The 16,423-nt window shown below is 43.2% G+C and overlaps 1 protein-coding gene across 2 annotated transcripts in view; it reads left to right on the top strand.

Annotated features, from left to right (window-relative positions):
- The window catches only part of LOC146802513 (uncharacterized), a 139,098-nt gene that overhangs the window by 105,966 nt on the left and 16,709 nt on the right, over window positions 1-16,423 (top strand). Inside the window, exons 4-5 of one of the 2 annotated variants that reach the window (XM_085620442.1) lie at window positions 8,826-8,975; window positions 12,225-12,410. In XM_085620442.1, the coding sequence (XP_085476568.1) occupies window positions 8,826-8,975; window positions 12,225-12,410 (336 nt within the window). The remainder of the gene's footprint in view (window positions 1-8,825; window positions 8,976-12,224; window positions 12,411-16,423) is intronic. The other variant, XM_085620443.1, reaches the window with a different exon arrangement.

Genomic DNA, 16,423 nt, shown 5'->3' with positions numbered 1-16,423 from the left:
CATCCTGGATGATGAGGGATTATGTCTTGTAGCACTCCACCCACAGATTGATGCCCTGGAGCACGCCCCGTGGTAGAATGGGCAGTCTGGCGATAGTCTTGCAGGAAGAAGTAGACTGCAGGTTTTAAAGACTTTTGTCTCACCGAAGCAATGCGGATGACATTGCTCAAAGTTCTCATAAACCTTTCGGCCTTCCCATTTGCTTGGGGCCACCTGAGGGTAATCTTTTTGTGTGTGATACCCAAAGAGTTGAGATAAGATGCCATCTCTTGTCCTTGAAAAGATGGGCCATTGTCAGTGTGCAGTTCCTTGATTAAACTATGTGTGGTCATAACTTTATCCAACTTGGGCAGTACCTCACTGGCATTCAGAGATGAGAGAATGTCTACCTCCGAATATTTGAAGTATTCATTAATCATAACAAAATTTGAAGCCCATCTGGGAGGCTCCCAAAATCAAGAATGGAACAAACCCACGGCTGCTGCAGCCCCTTTTCAGTCACTACTTGTGGTGGAGGACTGGCATCACCAGCTGTTTGGCACCATGAGCAGGATCTGACCACCTTCTATACCTTTTCATCCATCAAAGGAAACCACACTTTTGTGTGCAGTTGATTCTTGCATGGGCAATTCGGATAACTCTATCAGCAAGGGCAGCGGGTATGTCTAGACGATGTCCACGCAAAAGGCACCCATTCGGGTCAGCACTCAGCTCTTGGCAAATATGATACAAGGTTTCCTTGACTCACCATGCCTCGGATGTAGGCAAGGACCAGTACTTTTTAAAGGTATGCCACGGATTGCTCTTTGCGGTCTCAAGAGCTTTTTGAAGGCATTCATCCTGGCTGGTAGCTTGGCATAGAACATCCAAAGAAAGTAGAATGGGACGTGATCGATCTGTCACATATCATACATGCTTCTCTGTTTCGTCGGATTCCTCTTCCTGGGTAGCCATTCGACAGTGCCTCTACAGATAGTCCACCAGCTTTTGTGACCCAGGGTAATACTCTACATGACAATTGTATTCCTGAAATTGGAGCATTCAGTTCTCGATTCGCGAAGGTGGCTTGGCATCAATAACTTTGAAGATAGGAATTTGTGATTTGTTATCAGTCAGCAGAGTGAACGGATTTCCCTATACATAAAGGTGGAAATGTCGACACCCGCAGTGGATGGCTATGGCTTCTTTCTCAATATGAGAATATCTCTGTTTAGTGAGGGTTAAAGAGCGGCTCACAAAGGCCACATGGACCCACTCATCCTCTTACATGTATTGTTGCATCAGGGCTCACCCCAACCCTTTGGGGCCAGTGTCCATGGCTACGGTGATGTCCTTCTGGGGGTCAAAATAGGCCAACATGTTGTTGGAAGACAGAGCATCCCTAGAGGCCTGAAAAGCTGCTTCCTGCTCGGGACCCCATGACTACGGGACCAAAGATTTTGTTGGTTTTCGAAAAGGCTGTGTCAGGGTAGTGAGGTCTCTGATGAACTGGCCACAGTAATTGACCATGCCTAAGAAACGTCACACTTTTGAGACAGTGGCAGGTAAGGTGCTTCCTTGATGTCTCAAACTTTATCGGGGTCTGGAATCACTCCCTCTGACAAGAACACATATCTGAAAAAGTTGCATTTTTTGCTGCTCAAACTCAATATTATTGTGATGAAGAGTTAGACCTGACTTCTGAAACCTGTGGAGCACTCTCCCAAATCTGGCATTGTGTGCTGGCACGGTCTTTGAGTAGATTAAAATATCATCATTGACATTTACAACACCTGGAAGGTTAACCAGGATTCCTTAATAGTGTTTTGAAACACTTCAGTGGCACTAGAGATACCAAAGCTCAAATGTTTGTAGCACCACAAACCAACATGAAAAATATGTAATGTAGCAAGATTCCTCATCCAGGATGAGCAGGTGATGTCCTGAATGTAGATTCAGCTTTGAAAACCAACTGGCTCCGCTGAGGTCACCAATCGGTCAGCTATAGTAGGTGTTAAGTGTCTCTCCCTCTGTATCGTGACATTGGGCATGTGCATATCCTCGCATATGTGCACCTCACTAGGCTGTTTAGGTTTTCATGTCACCACAATCGGTGATACCCATGGTGTTGGTCCTGTTACTTTCTCAATGATACCTGCAGTCTCAAGCTTGTCCAATTCCTTCTCTATCAAAAGTCTCAAATGAAACACAAAGGATCGATGTCGGAGGGCTATTGGCCTCACAGACGGGTCAATATACAGGTGGATCTCCTTGACCTACAGGTACCCGATTCCTTCAAAGACGGTGAGAAAATCACAGAGGATGTGAGCCATAGCTTTCTGATGTATACCAAAAGCAAAGGTTACAATGCCAAGATCTTCGTCCGCCCAACAGCCAAGGAGCATTCCATGGCCTTCCTCTGCAACCTATATATAGGACTCCATCGAGTGGGACCCATCTGATATTGTAACCTTGAATTTGCCTTGCTTCACCAGGGGTTTATCTTGGCCATTGGCAAACACCTTCATCAGCTTGGGGTGCAGTTGTGGGGCTGATGGTAGGCTTCAGCAGAAATGATGCTGATGGTCAACCGGGTATCTATCACAGCAGTAGCAATAAGATCTCTGACTCTTATCTGGCAATGCAGCAGGCAACGCTTGGTTTGGGGGCAGTGCCAATGGTGAAAACAGAGTGGATGGTGTGTTTTTCAGTTTCATCATCATCTATATCAGTGCCCCTCTCCTTTAATTCTGGGATAGCAGTAACGGTGGTGCGCTGCCCTCGCTCTTTTCCTGACTGACAGACTCTCATGAAATGATTGAGTTTTCCACACCTTTGCACTTTTTTCCCCTGGCGGGTATTCGGAGGGGCAATGACTGTTTCCCCAGCTGTACCCACAGGTCCACAGGTCTGGGGGTTGCTACCATCTTGCCCACCTTGTTTGGCAGTGGGGTGTTGAGTGACACTGTTTACTGGTTCAGTCTTCACTGGGGTCTTTAGTACCTCTTCCATGTGAGTTGCACAGGATCTGGAGAGTTCTTTTGTCCTGCCCAGCATTAGGATGCCCTCTAGAGACTTTACGGACTCTTCTAGTATTCACTCCCGGAGTTTTGCAGATGCACATCCCTGAATGATCTGCCCTATTGTTTCCTCATTTTCATAATTAAAGCAACACATGCAGGCAATTTCCTTCAGGCATGCATGAAATACATGAAAGACATTGATTTATTGAGTCATCAACCTGCTTGGAGAAACATAAACTTCTCATACTCCTGGTTCAAAATGTGTGGTGATAGCTGCTATGACGTTGAGGTGCGTCATGGAAGCTGCTTCAATAATGGACTTTGAGATTTTGTAAGTGCCTCTCCCGCTAGGTGAAGGATCAGCACCCTCTTTTGTGCATTGTCTACTTTATTTGCTTCAAAGAACAGCAGCACTCTCTCTACCGATTCTTTCCCATTAGCCGCTTGTGCCAACGAAGCACCTTGTGCAGTGAATGCCTCCACCGCCTGTATATTCACCATAGTATTAATGAAGGTGTTGTGAGCACAATAATGTCTTTTACGTGATTAGGCCTCTCTCTCTTTTGGATTGTGCTAAGACACTACCACCAGCTCTCTGCCACCCTGAGTCCAGTGAAAGGGGGCAGCCACCCCACAGATACCATCTGCCACCAGATCTCACTGCTAGAGGGGCAGGCTGACCGTGCATAGCCTTCCCTTCAGTCTCTGTGTGCACTATTTCCCAGACATCAGCAATGCTACGCTGAATATGGCAACTCTTTTATTAATCACTCGCCTGTTGTTCGCTGCCAACAGGGGGCCCTTCCTCACTTGCTCAGCCCCATGAGAAGAACACCAATACACAGTCTTGTTCCTTCCCCTTTGCGAGAGAAACAACTGCTGTCAGCACCGAATCTCTTTAGATAAGCCTGATTGCTCTGTTCCAAGCTACAAGAGGCTGGGCACAGGTTATCTTTTGGTGTACGTAGTTTACCCTGACTAGAGTGGTGGTACCTACTTGGACAGGAGGCATACCTCTGCCAGCTAGAAACCCCATTTCTAACAGTTCTTAAAATGAATTGGATTATGAGGGAACCGCCATAGGAAGCTTGGACACAAGGGTGTTTGTTGCTTACTTTTGTGCCAAACAGCATGTTGGACATGGGCCAAGGACCAAATTTTTGTTCCTAATTGGAGTTCATGTTTGTACACCTTGTGGCGGGTTTGCCCTTGAGCAAGTGGTGTGTGTTTGGGCCATAGAAATTAAAAGAGACTCAGGGTGAGTGAATGTACAGCACATGAAGGACCTACAATTGTAGGTAAATATATGCTTGGTCTTATGATTAAAAGTGAAACAATAAAGGACCCCAAGAAAATTGATCTAAGTGTTTACTTAAAAACCTTTGCTATTCATATGACATAGTTGAAAATATATGGCAAAAAAGTCACTCTTTTTCATTTGCATCAGATGTAAACTCAATATCCTCGTTTACTGAATAAAAGGCCTCATTTGCCTTTGACTCAAAGAAGCAAGTGGTATGCTATTGAGTATTCTTCAATGGTCAAATAGTTTGAACACTTACCTAATGATTATGGGGTTAATGCCACATTTTTGCCACATTTTTGATTGAAAAATAGTTTTGTCCTGAAAATCGGACAGTAGTTTCAATTAATTCATAAATACATTGAGCCAAATATGAGTGAAATCTGCTACAAAGATCACAATAAAGAAAATGCATTTGATAATGAATCTGATAGTATTTCCAAATTTTATGACTGGATTATAGCAATATGGAGAAGGCTGTAGCAGAGGAAGGCTTGAGCAAATGGCAATGTTGAAATTAAGGTATGTCGTATTCAATATCAACCCCACCCAACTTAGCAAAAATAAGGCTGTTCAAAGTATTCTCTTAGAATTCTCCACATCAACTTTTACTAAACATTCCCTGTTTAATCTTAACCCTTCAAGACTAGTAGGGTGATCAGCGTTAAATTATTTTTTTTCGCAGAAATTTCATATTATGGCCCCCCTTTAGTTAGGTAGCTAGTGCTCTGCTGCTTTCAGTTCCTGATTCTTAAATCTCTGAGGGCCCGATGTGCATACCTTTAGCATAGTGATTTCCAAAAAGCATTTTTTTCAGAATCACTGTTTGGTAATCGCTGTTCTAAATGCATGAACATTTTATTTCTTACTTAGTGATTCCTAGTGAGTCACAAATCGATCCACCTCATTAATATTAATGAGGTAGGTTGCAATTTGCTATCCATTAGGAATGACTGCCATCACGGGAATAGGGGCCTGCAGAGGTCAACAGATCACCATGTCTGTGATTGCTTTTTAAATAAAGCAAGCATTTTTGAATGCACGCCATTTTTCTTAAAGTGAAAAGGGGTGCATTTAAAAATTAAAAATTAAAAAAGTAACTTTCATTTTTTCGAGTAGGAAGTGGGACCACTGCCTACACTTGAAAATATTTTTTTAGCTTTCTTAAAGAAAAAGAGGTCTATTGGGGACCCATTCCAATTTGAAAACCGGTCGCCACCTCTTTTTAATTGGTGGTAAAGTATTAGGGGCTGATTCACAAAGGTAAACTGAGACGAAAATCTAACTTTATTAATTTTGGTATTCTCAAAGTAGCTGCGAGTAGTAAATACCCTTTGTGGATACCTATAGTTGAATGTTATGACTTTCAGTGAATAAGGCCCCTAATGTTTTGTGACAGGAATTCGGTAACAAGTCATTAATACATACTACCGACAATGGACGCTCTAAACGCACCCTTTTCAAATACCAAATAGCTAATGCAAATTGTGATTCAGTAGCAGGTTGCCCTTTGTACATTTAAAAGAGCATTTTTGCAGTTGTAAACAGACCAATTCTGCGAATTGTGCTGTTAGCAAAACGAAAAAAACGTTGTCCCTCTGGCCCTTGTTTCTTGACTTCAAGAGGACTGATTCACCCCCCAGCTATAAAAATAGGTGTAGGAAAGTAGGATCTGTGTTCATGGTTACTGCCACATTTTGCTAGTGTTATTCTGCTTTCTGAATAATGTGACTGGGATTCTGCTAATGAGTACCCCAGTCACTGTGCTTCCTCCCTAAATTCATGGTAATTAGTTTGGTACCTCCACAATTGGCTTCTGGTGTTCAAGTCAATTACAAGATGTATAACTTTATAGTGGCTGCACCACAACTGGTCATGCTTGGTATCAAACATGTTGGAATCCTACCCCAACTTTGATTTCAGTGTTGCATGTAGGCTCCCATGTACTGGAGGGATCCCAATGAGAGCCCCCCAGTATACCCGGTACCATCCTTTCAGGGTGTAACAGCAAGCTAGTGCTCCTGCAGACCACAGACAAGATTCTGCCCTCCTGCTGCTGAGCTAAGCTCGAGCACGGGAAGGTGGAACTATAGGTTTCCTGTCACAGGGTGGTGAAACCACCTCCCAGACAGGACTTAGTGTATTGGGCTGGGGTGGGGGTGCTTGCCAGCAACACCAGAGGGCTTTGAAGGGCACCTTTTGTGCCCTCCTTGCAGCATCCAGTTTGAGCCAGTTCAGTGAGCTGTTGGCTCCCACTCTGGTGCAAAACTGGACAAAGGACATGGGAATATCCTCCCCTCTGCCCAGCCCCTCCTATGGGAGTGATCCTTGAATCGCCCCAACCCTTTCCCTAGGCTACTTAAGGGCTTACCTGTGGGTTTCTCTGCAGATTCGTTGTGAGACAAGATTCAAACCTGAAACCACTTCAACTTCTTTAGTCTTGGCACTTTGGGCTTTGTTGGCCTTCACCTAGGAACTGGGACTACATCAAGTAAGACTTCGGCTGTTCCTGGTTTTGTCGTCCTGCCAGTCTTCTACATCGTCTCTGCCTGTACTTCATCCAGGTTCTTCTCCAGGCCTGTGGGCATCAAAGACACCTGAAGGAATCTCACTTGGAGTGAATTAGTCACTCTCCTGCATCTGCAGGCACCTCAACCAAGCTGAGGGGTCTGCTGCTCTTGACGTCCTAGTACTCCAAAAGACTCAGCAACACAGGTGGTGATTTTGCAACTCCATTGAGGCCTGCACTGTCTTCTTGGTAGGTTTGAGGCCAGTATCCCTCGATGGAACTACTGGAACAGAAAACCCCTGTGCACCTCATAGACTGGTCGTTGCCAATGCTTGTTGACTCTGTCCTCCAGAGATCTTCGGGCAACACGAAGCTCCAGCCTCCAGCATCTATTGCTGCCAAGATCTTTTACCTAACCACATCCTCTGCACCATGGGACTGCATCTTTGGTGAGCTGCTCGAGGTCCTCTTGAGATTCCTGTGCCTTCGGCCTGCGGGTCCTCTTATGGGTCTTCTTTGGCTTCGGTGGGCTCCCTTACATGCTTGGGGCCTGCTCTGACTTTCCTGCACTTGGTGAGTTCATTGGACCTTGCTGGATCCAACTTTGTACCTGTTTTGTTTACCATGTTTGTTGCTGCTGCCAAAGTATGTTGGTGCTTCCGCCGAACAATGACCCCCCTGGATCTTGACTTCCGACGTGGAACAGCTTGTGAATGGCTCCTGTTATTCCATAGCATCGCTTGGACCTCACAGCTGCAGTGACAAGGTCACCATCAACTCTCCTGCATCTTCAGTCATCATGGTCACTGGTCTTCCGTGCCTCCTGGTCACTTCCGAGTGGCATAGACTTTGTCCTCCCTGCAGACACTTCTCTTCAAGGGTCCATCCTTGAATTCCACTGGACTCTTTCACCTTCTCCGGCAGCTGCATCTCTTCTGAAATCCTCCATTATGGTCTATGGCTGTTTCCGACATCAATTCTCACCTATGCACCTGGCTTCCCTGGTGTTGGTATCCTGGATCCTAGGGTATCCTCGAGTGAGGTGACTCCCCAACCTTCTGTCTTCCACGGGGTTTCTTCAGGGTCCACTGGGAAGGGTCCTTCTTCTTGAAAACTGCGACCGTGACTTTCTTGTTAACCTGTATTGAGTATACAGCTGTGTTTCCACTTTGCACACAGCGTCTGTGGAGTTCCTGGGTACTTACCTTGGGTGGTTCCTTATGTGTCCATCTCTTCTTAGTCTTCTGGTCAAAGTCTCGATCTCTGTCGCAGTTCGCATTCCACATCTTTAGTATATGGTGTGCCCTCCCCTGGAGACCACTGCATATTTGTGCTTACTTACCTGTTTACCTTTAAAATATCGTGTGTACTGTGTTGATATCTCCAGGTAGGAGATATACTAATGTGTTAGTGAGTGTGTATAATAAATATCACTATTTTTAGAACTACACCGTGTGGTTCTTTTTTATTTAACCTACACAATATGATTAGTTCTGATAAACAAAAGCTGCTTAACACTCCTTCTGGACTAAGCGCGAAGGTTGCTTTCCACATCTACCACTTACCGAGCTTTCTATGATTGTCTAAGTTAGCCTCTTACAATAAGTCACAGGAGTTTCAAGTAAAACAAATCAGTGAATAGGCAAAGGTAAGAAGAAATATCACCTCTGCATTAACACCACTGCTTTTCTGAACTAAACTCATTTTCCATTTGACCAATGTTTAGCTTTTGAAGAGAGTAGGGCTAGCACAGAGCCTATTTGCCTAACTCCTCAAATCTCTGTTGCATTTTGACATGATATATCATAGTTTGTATGGAAATAATCTTGTCTTTCATAGAGATTCTAATGTGCTTTGCTTTCTTGACATAGTCTGCATAATACAGGATGTTCAATGGCTTAGGAAAATGTTTTAATAAAATGTTGGTAAAAAGGTTTGGGTGCCAAGAATATGATGCAAGTAAATATTAGTAATTATACCATAACCATATATAACTTATTATGTCCTGCAGTGCTATAATGTTCAGAAATCTCCACTGAGAGAGAGGAAGTCTATTAGATCTTGCCCAACCATCATTATCAAGCTTACCGCGAAAAGATGGTACCCGCTTCCAAAAGAGCTAGTAAAATTAACTTATGGCAGTGATTTGTCTGCTGTGCAGGTGAGCATGATTCATTTCTTGCCTAGTTTGTAGAAAGCCAAGATTTTAAGAGGAAAAATATAACTTCAGCAAATATATCGTACATTGCCAAGAGATGGTTAAAATAATCTAGTTCTCAATGTGGACAAAAAATAATTGGCTGGATTGAGGAAGACTGTAAGAGGTCTTCTGCCATAAAACAGCAGAGGCCTCACCTGCTTGCCTCATGTTTAGTGTAAGGCAATGTGGTGTTTCAGATGTAGCGGATTTCTATGATTCACCATAGAGAAGATGGATGTGATGAATATAATGCCTCAGTTTATTGCATTAGACCACAGGTCTCTTTAGAATGAACAGAAACATATTTTACAGCTCAGCCTTTTACAGTCCTCTAATGTTGGGAGAGCTCGATTCAGAGAGAAGTCTGCAAGATTATTCAAGTCTGTCGCCATCAAAGTTGACCTGATGAGGCTGATTTATGAAAATTGTAATTACAAACGAGGAAACACACTTAAAATGGCACCACTGGCATTCACCTTTGACCATAATGATTCAGCTGGGCAAGTGATCATGAAACATGTCTTCCTTATGGTATAAGAAGTCCAGGGTTTACAAGAAAAGATAACTGTGTGAAAAATATCATAGACTGTTGATAGTTTTATCAAATAGTCAATTTCCCTTTGTGCCCAAAAAACAACGGTCTGGTTCAGGAAAGGGGTGTAACAGGTGATCTGACATAAAAATGCAGAAGTCTCATGTGCCTGTCTTACAATTCCACTCATTCCATGCCTGATGTTCAGTGTAAAGGAATGTGGTGTTCATGATGGAGGGGACCTCTGTGCTCCACCACTGGGAAGATGGACGTGATGAGTATAATTCCACTGGAACTTGCATCACACAAAATAACTAATTTAGGATGAGCATCCCCTCAGCACTTCTAGTGGCATCCCATCTTTAGAAGATGGCCATGTAAAGCATGAAAGCCACGCAAACAAGAACCTAAACATTTCTAGAAAATGTTAGCTGAGACTTTACACAACAATAGGGACATTTATATTTTGTGTTCTAGATACATAATCCAGGATTATGGATAGTTAGTTGTATATGTTCAGCGCCTACACTTGGTATAGCTGTTCTACATTGATGGCATGATTTGGTAAACCTTCCTCAACACCTTTTTACCACAGTACGCCTTCCCTCATCCAGGTAAGTGCCTCTGTGAGTAAAAATCCCCAACTCTGAAAATAATGACCTATATTACTAGATCCACGCTACTATGGGTATCAGCCATAGTTGATCCATATGATGTAGCCCTATCCAGAACTCAATTCCTCATTCTATCCTGGCACAACCCCATCTCACCCAGGGAATAGGCACTGTCAATTAAAAGCAGTTCCATACTTTCCATAACCAATATCCCTATTCTCTTAGTGCTTCTATCTGTATAGCAGTGATGATACTGTTCTACCTGCGAGCAGCTGACCACCTTGCAAAGTATGTTGATTTTCCTGAGGCACTTCTGTTTCCATATTTGTTATATTGGAAGGAAATATACACTTTTTGGGGTTTTTTGGTTTGAAGAAGATTTATATTCTAAATGCCGATCTATGTTTATGATTGCAGACATGTTTTTTTCTGCTACTGTGTGCATCATGTTTCTATATTTCAGGCTCAGAATCAACTGAGATGAATCTCGCAATAATTCTTGTGAAGGGGATCACTTTGTCATAAGGCTTGAGGTCACAGAAAAACTATTTCTAGTTTAAACTTAGGACTGCAGTGGCCTTGTTTTTCCACAAAATGAAGCCTTGTGACGAAGCCATTCACATCACAAGAATTATTGAGAGATTCATATTGGGGCCATATCGGGATTACATTCCCTAGCCCATGAATAGTACACCCGGCTCTCCGTTGGCCACTTGAAGGGCTGACAATCCTACAAATGTGGCAGCATCACTCACAAGCATTTGAGCAGCTACTCCAACCATTAGGCTACCAACCACATACTAAGAACTGGCCGAAAAACACATTGCGACATTTCTCCTGCCATGTTAGGTCAGGAACGCCCACTTTGCATCTCATTAGAGATGCAAAGCTGGGCGTTAGGAATCCCCAAGCTAAAGCAAGGTTTCACGCGTTAGCGTGGCCTTGCTAATTAGGCGATGAAATTATCGCCGTTTTTCGGCCGAAAACGGCCGCAAAAGCAGCGATAATTTTTTATCGCCAGCTTGTAAATATGCCCCATAGTATCTGCCTGCCTCTCCATTCTACATCTCATAACACATCCAGCTCGTGCTTAAGGCCCCAGAGAGGTCCAACTTGGAGTGCAACAATGTACACTACCCTGGAAGCAAAACACAGCAAGTCACCTTGTAACATAAGATGACCCTTCTGGTCATGAAAAGTGTCTACATTGTTTCAATGTACCTAGAAAAACATAGGGGCTTATTTACAAGCCCCTTGTGCCACTTTTGCGTCACTTTTCCCAAGTTAAAAGTGACGCAAAAGTGGCGCAAGGGGCTTGTAAATCTGCAACATAGTTTTTTTGATTGATCTTGTTTTGAGGTCTGTTCACTTCAGATGTGAATAAAATTTGTTTTTCGTGAGGAAGATATTTTCATTCATAATATGCACTTTATTTGTCATATTGAAGGCTAGGAAATCATTGATATTGTTCCACTTATATTACAAGATAGAGAACAACTAAAATGTAACTCAGCTGATTTATCACCCATATACAGTCCTGGCTATGTGATCAAGGTTGCTTTTAGGGAGGCCCTCTTGATTGTCTTTTAATATTTTGGAAAAAAAAGAATGCCTAAATAATGATGAAAGCTAAAATGGAGGCCAGACTCTTTGGGAAATATCAGTAACCTTTACAACTAAATTGAAATTGGAAAGTGCAAACTGGACATTTGACTTTTGTGTTAAAATGTGATTAGACACTGGCCTCACCTTAAGTCAAAGATGAGATGGTTTTGTTTCTGAATAGAGCAGAGTGGATATTTGCTGCAACACCCCACATTGAACTTAGCAGGAACGAAACATGATTTGTAGGTGTTAATCTTGTTATGCCATCTGTTTTTCAGATGTTGTGCTTTAGAATATTTTCATCTCCGTCCTGAAAACTTTCTCAGTCTTCATGAGATTAGGAAATACTTAGTTAATTTATTGGCAAAATGTGCAGGAAGAAGATATTTGATTTCTGTGTATATGTATTGAAATATGAAGATAGCAAGAAACAATATTTTATTTGTTGATATTCTGCAGAAGCCTAATGAAGGAGCCATTTTCTCAAAAAAGCGGATTGCTAAAAGACCAATTTTGTCAAGTAGCTTCCCCAGATACTTCGAAATCATTCGTATGAAATCTGAAACTGTTGTTACCATCCCATCCGAAGAGCTTGAGACAGAATTCATAATTTCAATCGAAGGTGATGATTTTCAAGCAACAGAGGTAAGCATTATCCTTCGCTAATGCTAATGCTGGGATGACAAATCTGTAATATTTAATATGAAAAACATAAATGCAGTAAAAAGTAGAATGAATTACAGACACTGTCTTCATTAATAAACTTCACTCTGCATACCAATGATACGAACTTGACTTCCTGTAAATGATGGTCCATTTCCTTTCAGAAATTCAAAACAGAAGTCTTGAACAATGATGTTTTAAATATTTTACAAAAATATTTAATTTTGCTTTCTTAATTAGAATTTACAAGATATAAGGGCCTGAGTCGGGATCCTCCATAGAAACAAAGGGGCAGATACAAGAAAGTGACGCATCTGTAGAGATGCGTCACTTTCCCTGCGCCACCATGCAAAACCCTTGTGTCATCATTGATGCGCCGTATTTACAATACGGCGCACCATGGCGCAAAGATTGACCGATGCGTCAGAAATTCTGACGCATCCGTTGATGGAAAAGTCACGCATTGCTGGAGTTGTGTCGCAAGCACGGCGCAACTCCAGCAATGCGTGTTGCAGCCTATTGCCAATACACTGCATCACTACTTACGCCTGCTTCAAGCAGGCACAAGTTTTGACGTACTGGCGTCCTAAAAGTCACGCAGTGAAATCTTGCAGATTTCACTGCGTCACTTTTACGAGGCTTTCCTGTGTGGGAACGCCTACCCTGCATACATTATACCTGACGCAGGTATAATGTCACGCAGGGCTTTACAACGTGACGCATCTCCCTCGATGCGTCACGTTGTAAATGGGCCGCAACTTTTACACTGCCGATGCGTCACAAAAGTGACGCAACAACAGCGCAAAAGTTACGCAAGAGGCTTGTAAATCTGCCTCTAAGAAGAAACCATAACCCCGCCCCCTAACTTTACTGAGAGAGTGACAGAGAACTTTCCAGTGGCATCAATTTCACCCAGCGAACGCATTCTCATTCAATATCTCCAGATTTTAGAAATTTCTGTGCTCCATCCGCTTCATTGATCTCAAGGATTTAGGGCACCTCAACATTGTTGTGCGAGCAAACAAATACTAATCTCGAGAGCATTATCTTTGCTCGTATTTATGGCCATGACATGGAAGTCCAAGAATAGCTTTTCCATACACCACAAAGACCTTAATTTACTCCAACATTCATGAAATGTCAAGGGGAGGACCATCAAATATGGACATCATCCCTCTTTAGTGCAGATCCCCTCCAGCACAACCCTGATGTAATCTGGTATATCCTTTGTCATGTTTTGGGCTTCAGCTGCCACAGCATCATATACTTACAGAGAGAGTCTCTGTTTTGGACACTTCCACACATGTCTGTCAACAATTGTTTCCATCAACCCATCAAGCCATGGAGATATCGCACTGTAAAATATTTTACCATCTCATGATGTATATCAATTGTATTTCAGGGCCTAGAGTCATCAAGGCTAAGTAAATGTTGGAAATGAGCCAACTAGGTCACGTGTACTTAGGAAAAATCTAAGGCTGATAATTTAATTGGGGTGCTACTTCCTGTTTTACAAGTGCCTATATTTCATTTAATCACATTCACATATTTTAAACTCCCTTTCACATTGCTCAAATGTTTTACTGTCTTTATTGTCAAATAAATCTTTGAGTAGTCTACATCCTCCATTTATCCACCCACCCACACCCCCCTCTCTCTAGCGCAAATTCTGGATTTTCCCACAATGGTGTTTATGGGGAGAGACATGTGCTCAGCGACCTTTTCCTGTTGATCTCATCCCATATTTCCACTGTGGGTTTGAGAATCTCAGAGGAGTAGCATGTCTGAGGTGGAGCAAATTTAGCTAACCACGGTACGGCCCATAGTACCTGTCCCATGAATGCTGCATCCATGTGAATCCAGAGTCTCTCTGTTTAAAAGACAAAAGACCATTCAAAGAAAAACCTGAATCAGCAAGGCATAATAGTGCCACCTTATGTCAAGGTCTACCAATCCTTCTGACTGGCTGAGCGCTTGTAGTACTTTCCACAGAATTCAAGTCTACTTTTGTGCCCATATAAAGAAGTCTACGGCACTGTTCAGAGATTTTAAATCTGCCTTCATTGATTCTAACTGGTAGCATTAGGAGACCAGCCCTTGGAGTCACTCCCAGAGCCCTGAGTTCAAGATGAAGTGGCAGGTCTAGTTCTTCCTTCCCAGGTAAGAGACCAGCTTTCAGCTGGTCAGCACAGGAGGGCAGCAGTTCCTTCAAAGCAACCGTCCAGTAGAGTGGCAGCCCTTTCAACAGACCAGCAGTCCTTCCTCCTGGCAGAACATTCACAGGTCCAAAAGTTTACTGAGGAGTGGGCGTGAAGGTCCTAGTTTTATACCATGGTGCCTTTCTTCTGGAAGTTGGGAGATACTTCTCGAAAGGTTCTTTGAAGTGCATGGAATTTCCTGACCCCCCTTTCCCTAGCTCCAAGCTGGCTGCAGTGACAATACAGGGATGTTAGTTCCTTTGTGTTTAGGCAGAGTACAGGCTATTTTGTTCTACGAGGGGCTGTACTCTACTCCACCCCCTATCCTGCCAGCAGATGGCGTATTGAGGCACACCTAATCCCTTTATTGTGTGACACTCTGGGAGGAATTCACAAAGTCTAACTGTCAGCTACATCCAGTCATGACAGGCTAGGGGAACTAAGGGTAGGAAAATGTCAACTTTCTAAAAGGCTAAAAGAACAATTGATGGACAGAATGCAGCACAATGTCATACATTTACCAAAGTACAGAGATCTGGGCTTAAATCCATCGCTTTTTGCTCCCCATGCTATTCCAGTCTGAACCCAGCCATATGCAAATGAGTCTTGACCCTGCTCCCAATGAGAACAGTCCAGGCCAGATCCTCCTTGGACTGGAAACAAGTATCCTAGGACCAGTTTCAGTGTTCCCCTCATCAGCCAGGCTAGCTTGACTCCAGTGGCATGGAGGGCAGGGCACCCACATCTGGCATTACTGTCCCACTTGGGTGACAAATGCAAAAAGAACAATTGATGGACAGAATGCAGAAGAATGTCATACATTCACCTCAGTACAGAGATCTGTGCCTAAATCCATTGTTTTATTGCTCCCCATGACATTCCAGTTTGAACCCAGCCATTTGCAAATCAAATGTCCATCATCTGTGTGTCTTTAACTTTCTAAAATGGGGGGTTTCAAAATTGTAATGAAACATTCCACTTTACCATTAAACATGGTTTATCATTACAATTTCATAGGTACCAAACGTGACACAGCTACCTGCTCCCAATTGGAAATTACAGCTTCTTAAATGTAATAAGGAACTTCCAATATATACGATGCAAGGTGTAAACCTCGCAGTATTAAAAAATGAATATAAGAGTTTTTCACTACTCAGACATGTAAAATCTAAACATAAATGCCCAACCATTTGATTACACAGTACCCTGCCCTATGGGCAACCCAGGGCCTACCTTAGAGATGACTTATACATAATCAGAGGGGAGTTTAAGGCTTGGCAATGGGTTTTAAATGCCATGTCAACATGGCAGTTTAAAACTGCATTCCAACTGAAATGGCATGCCTGGGACATGTTTCATGTGTTTCAGGTGTAGAGACAGTTATGGCACATGAAAGGAACTACTGTGGTTTGAGGGGAAGTGTGGCAGCAATTGTTGTTCTGGGGTACAAGGCTCGGAGCTCTGTAGGAGTGTATCTGTGGGTCGCTGTGGTGCCAGGCTTCCAGCCATTAGGCTCTGGGCACAGTCCAGGCACAGACAGGCCCAGTTGGGCCTGCCTATGGCATGTCTTCAGCGCAAGAACCTAAAGCAGAAGAAACTTGAGGAGCCATTAGCATTGGAGTGGTCTGACCGAGGTCTGTGTTCCACCGTAAAGTCCATTTCCTGTAGGGAGATGGACCACCTCAACCATTTTGGATTCTCATCCTTCATTTGCATTAGGCACCTGAGGGGCCTGTGGTCTGTCTGAACCCGGAAGTGAATCACAGAAAAGTGTGGTCTTAGTTTCTTCAGTGACCA

Source organism: Triturus cristatus, chromosome 8 (assembly GCF_964204655.1).
Source record: "Triturus cristatus chromosome 8, aTriCri1.1, whole genome shotgun sequence".
Taxonomy (NCBI): domain Eukaryota; kingdom Metazoa; phylum Chordata; class Amphibia; order Caudata; family Salamandridae; genus Triturus; species Triturus cristatus.
The sequence above is the reverse complement of the archived record's forward strand: the minus strand, read 5'-3'. Positions and strand labels throughout refer to the sequence as shown.